At 35.4% G+C, this 5,091-nt stretch overlaps 1 protein-coding gene across 1 annotated transcript in view; it reads right to left on the reverse strand.

Moving 5' to 3' along the window:
* Positions 1–1,941: 1,941 nt before the first annotated feature.
* The window catches only part of mlpha (melanophilin a), a gene marked incomplete at its 5' end in the record, with an annotated part of 7,498 nt that continues 4,348 nt past the window's right edge, over positions 1,942–5,091 (reverse strand). The window contains 4 exon segments of the mRNA XM_035677946.1: positions 1,942–2,171; positions 2,341–2,386; positions 2,780–2,836; positions 3,237–3,398. Of these exon segments, the coding sequence (XP_035533839.1) occupies positions 2,128–2,171; positions 2,341–2,386; positions 2,780–2,836; positions 3,237–3,398 (309 nt within the window).

The raw sequence follows: 5,091 nt of genomic DNA on the forward strand, positions 1-5,091 counted from the left end.
GGAAATACCCAACGATAGTCTAAAGGCTATAGCAGCAATAACTAACAAGAGAATGGTTCAGGACAATACCCTGATCCACAAGTACACTAACTAAACTAAAACTTACTCACAAAAACAAGACAACACCTCATATACAAGAACAACTACTCTTAAATGTAAGACGAAAGGGTTCTGCCTCCAAACCACAACTGGAAGCTGGTTCTCAACAAGCGACGAGAGCTTGGTAATACCTGCAAAGCTTGGCTCCTCTCTACAGCTTTTTACCACGACTATAGAGAAAAACACACAAAGTTAGCCAAGCATTAATCCTATTAATAATCATTATGTTCTTTAATGTATTACTATTATTATGTGAAAAAAATCTGTAAAATCTGTTTATTCTTTAGGTTTTAACACTTGAATGAATTTATTGACATGCATTTAATATAAATCATACATATAATGATGCATCAAGTATTGATAATATCTAACGAATCTAATAATTAAACTAACTCCTCTGTAGCAAAACCAGTAAAAGAATGAAATGTGGACCATTAAACACCATCAGGCATCTCTGTCCTCTACAGCTGTTTAGTGAATGAATTAATATCAGATTTGATATTGATTTACTTTGCTCTTACTGAGACCTGGCTTGCTCACGAGGAGTATGTTAGTTAAATGATCTACCCCCCCCAGTCAGCATTAATACTCACATCCCCCGAGGCACACGGCCGAGGAGGTGGAGTGGGCAAGCCCATATATATTCGAGGCGTTTTAATGGACCCTAACCTAAAGATAATAATAATAAAAACAATAATTATTATTAATAATAATAATAAAGAACAATAATGATTGTTTAAATTAAAGGTTAAAATATTACAGACATAATAATAAAAACAAAATATAGTGTTTATGACTGAAGGAAACAAATATAAATGTTAAATTATTGATTTAATAAATGTTTTTATAAAAACAGTTAATTTACAATAGTAAGCGGATGTTTAAAACATTCTGATTTATTTGAATAATAATATTTTTAAATAATAAAACTATATTTATGTTTTGATTGATTTGATTCTGTTATTTTAATATTGAATTGACTCAATCATAAACTCATCAATAATCAATTATCAATCATTATCAATCATTAATAACCGTTTGTTTCTCTTCCAGTATGAAAATACTCATACGGGCTTTTATTTTGAAGGTTACCAGGGCAGTCGTTTATTTGAGTTTGTTGTCATTTCCGTTAGTTTGACTGAATACTGTATCCGGTCACCAGTTTCAAAATAAAAGAAGGATCCAGACTCAATCAGTCTTTTATTGATTGTTTATTGATCAGAGAGCCGAACACCGACACGGATATCAACATCATCAATACAGTATTTCCTTTTATCTATAATCAATACATCCATCAAACTAAACGTTTTTATTCTTCTAAACGTCAATATTACCAATACTGATCAATAGCATCCTCTTTACGATCAGCAGTCGATCAATAGATTTGTCTCTTGTTATCCTGGAATTCATTGATATCATTGTGTGAAATGCTGAAGACATGTAACAAATCAATTATTTCTGTTAAAAAGCTGATCATTTAAATCTACGGAAGCTCAAAGATGCCAAGATTACATCAATTTAAAGCTTTGTAAAATATTTGAAGACTCAGATTTTTCATATTAATAATTCTGATTATTCAGTTTATTAAATAATTAACTAAACTATTTTAGTGTAATTTCACATCAGAATCCTTTTTTAACTGTAATTAAACTAAATTAATGTTCTTTATTTGTTTTATCTAAAAAAAAAAAGGTTGTGGATTTTAATTATTTCTTTAATATCTTTACTTTGAATTCTACATTGTTTTATTTTATATTATTTTTTCTTTTTCTTTTGAAGGACAAGAGTATATTTTTATTAAATAATAACAATAATAATAATAATAATAATAATAATAAAGGAATTAATTTTAGAGCCAAAAAGGAAAAAGAAGATTAATGTTGAATTCACACATTTTTCATTCTTTAATCTGAATTTGTATTATTTTAGTTTGATTAACTTTAATCTTAAAGTGTAAATGAACAACAACAACAACAACAACAACAACAACAACAAGCTTTGTGTTGCTCTCAGCTGGTTCCAGCAGGTTTAGTACATGTTGTTTGATTTCCACTGAGCTCCGTTTGTGTTTTCTGTCAACAACAACAACAACAACAACAACAACAACAACAACACAGTCAGTTTACTGTTCATACATCTGTAAACATGTTTGTATTTTGAACCCTCTGATAAATAAAAAACAATGATTGTGTCAACATATTGTTTACATTTATTACAGTGATAATAAAAAGTATTTCTTACTGCAGAACTCTTGTGTTGATTTTTTCCTCTGATGAGCTCCAGAAACCTGTTTTTATTCAAAGAAACTTTATTAAAAACGAATAAAATAAAAGACGTAGTCACATCTTGAGCAGCTAATTATCTAGCTAATGTTTGATGCAGATTAGCTAGCTCGTTAACAGAAGTCCTAAAATGGGCGGGGCTTAGAGTCAATTATATTCAATATACTTATATATATTTAATTTAATATACATTCACAGTTAATCTTTTTTATGAGATACAAATCTTTTATTGACAAAATTACATAATTATAACTTCTTACAGTTCAACACAAAGTTCCATATGAATGTTCTGTAGTTTTAAATAGTTTTAAATAAAGTAAATGAAGAATATTTTCTAATAATTACTGACAGTAATATTGATCATGTTGTAATCAATTTAATATATTTAACAATCTGACCTTCTTCTTCGATCCTACAACGTTCAAAGCAGCGATCTTACTCTCAATATCCGACACCTGCAGAGAAAACAATAATAAATACATCAATATCACAACATCCCATAATTCATTATGAGATCTAATAAACAAACAATCTCATTATTATTCTATTAATTCCTCCTGACGGAAGAATTCTGTGAAACTGTTTTCATTGAATGTTTACATTATTAGTCAACTGATGACCCTGACCCTTAGCCAATTTCCCTTCAGGGATTAATAAAGAATCCATCTCGTTAGTGAGTTACACTGATAGCTAAACAGGCAGATATTCTACATAAATTATTAGTGAACTGTTGACGGTTATTTTATTATTATTATTATAATTTGTTGTATTTATAAGATTCTTCTGATCGTAAAACATCTCCTGAAAGTGGTAACTGTACAGGTGGACTTCATACAGGTGTGTGTCCCCGCCCACCTCGCTCTCGGCGCTTTGGACTCTGGCGGCGGTCAGCGCCACCACGTCCTCCAGCTCCGACAGCTCTGAGTCCGTCGTCCCTCCGAAGCGGTTCTTGGCGCTCTGCTCAAGTCGCCGCAGTTTCGTCTCCAGTTCATACGACTGACCGGCTGCGATGTACACCTGGACAGGTAACACAATACACACACCTGTGTCAGCTGAGAGGGCGCTAACACACCTAAACACCAACAACAACAACAATAACCCAACAATAATAATAACAACAACAGGGTTGCGTATGACTGTAAAACAGTGATGGTGAAATCCACTAATAATCATCAGCTGATTGTAAAAAGTATCTTAAAGGGAAATGATCACGTGATCAATATTTTATTATTATCAGTTTTTGTTCTTTTAATTTAATATGGTAATTAGGAGGTTAAACAACCGTAAACACATCACTGAGAACTGGAATTTCACCCGGACCTGGACCCGGACCCGGACCAGACCGGACCCGGTTTGTTACAGATACCCAGCCCTGTTGGTGAGACAGCAGCCGGGGAGAGTAAAGCCAGTCCAGACATTTGAATCATGCTTCAGACGCGGCGGGAGGATTCTGCTTAGTTTGACCTTTGGACAAAAAGAGGTTAGGGGGAAACGAGCAGTTTATGATTGAAGCTTACATTTTCCTCAAGTTCCCTGAAAGCATCATCTGCTTGCTTAACGTCAGTGCCTACTAAGTGGGATCTGTCGACCGGCTCTGAGAGGCCGTACTCGACCATTGCGTTTTCTGTGGCATTAATGGTTCTCAGGACCTCAGTGGTGAGGTCACAGAGGGCAGCAGCAGTTGATCTCTGAAAGCCATGTAGAGGGACAGATGTTAGCAGCTGGAAAACAACACCTGGTCCTGGAGCAGCTACCGGCCTGGAGCCACAAACACTGCTCACTTTGGTACCGATGATACTTCATTATTCATATCATCACTACCAAATATATTCAGTCCGATCGTGGCCAATGTTGTACACTCTCTGTGTCGGTGATCAGAACAGGATACAGGTTCTAACGAGAACCATCAGGAACCTAAACTCCCTCCGAGTCCACAATATGAATCATAACAACGGCTTTTACTACTCTTGTCTTCGATGATAAATAAACACCACTGAAGAAGAAGTCTGCAGGTGTCTGGATCCAGGCAGGTAGCTGCTGACATTTACATAAGCTGCTGTTCTGACCTCTGAAGTTTGTTAACTGACGCAGTACTAAGGACTAATCTTTATAAAAGAGCAGATTAAACACATTCTTTGATTTCTTCTTGTTCTTAAAGCTTCTAAATGTAACGTTAACGAATATTGTTTCCAAACCAACAATGAGAGCAGCTCAACTCGCACTACGTGACCTCTGCTGGCATGGCGGCGGCAAAAACGCCAAACTCAAGGCTTTAGAACGATTCTCCACAAACTGATGGGTGATGTCACACTTGGTTGTAACCCCAGCTTAGCTTAGCTACAGTTAGCTAGCTGGATGCCACTACTTCACATTGCGCTTGGCTAGTAGAAAGCTACTGTTAGCATTGTACTGCTACATCATTTATTGTTGGCTAACATCAACACTGTCAGAATACATCAGTCAGTATCATGGATAGCTGGGGAAGCTAACGTTAGCCAACTAACATATCCACTCAGAAAGTATTTTGCTAACGATAATGTTAGCCAGCTAGCTGCAACCCAATGCTGAATAACGATATCCGTTATCTGCCAGCCGGCAAAGTAACAAACAACAAACCAGCCACATCAGCGCCGGGAGTCTGGAGGAAGCTAGCTGACAGTATTTTACTATGTTAGCAGCCAAGCTGACGTTATCCAGCTAACAGCACAAT

The sequence above is a fragment of the Morone saxatilis genome, unplaced genomic scaffold (genome assembly GCF_004916995.1).
Source record: "Morone saxatilis isolate NCDOM2014 unplaced genomic scaffold, NCSU_SB_2.0 Contig6, whole genome shotgun sequence".
NCBI lineage: Eukaryota > Metazoa > Chordata > Actinopteri > Moronidae > Morone > Morone saxatilis.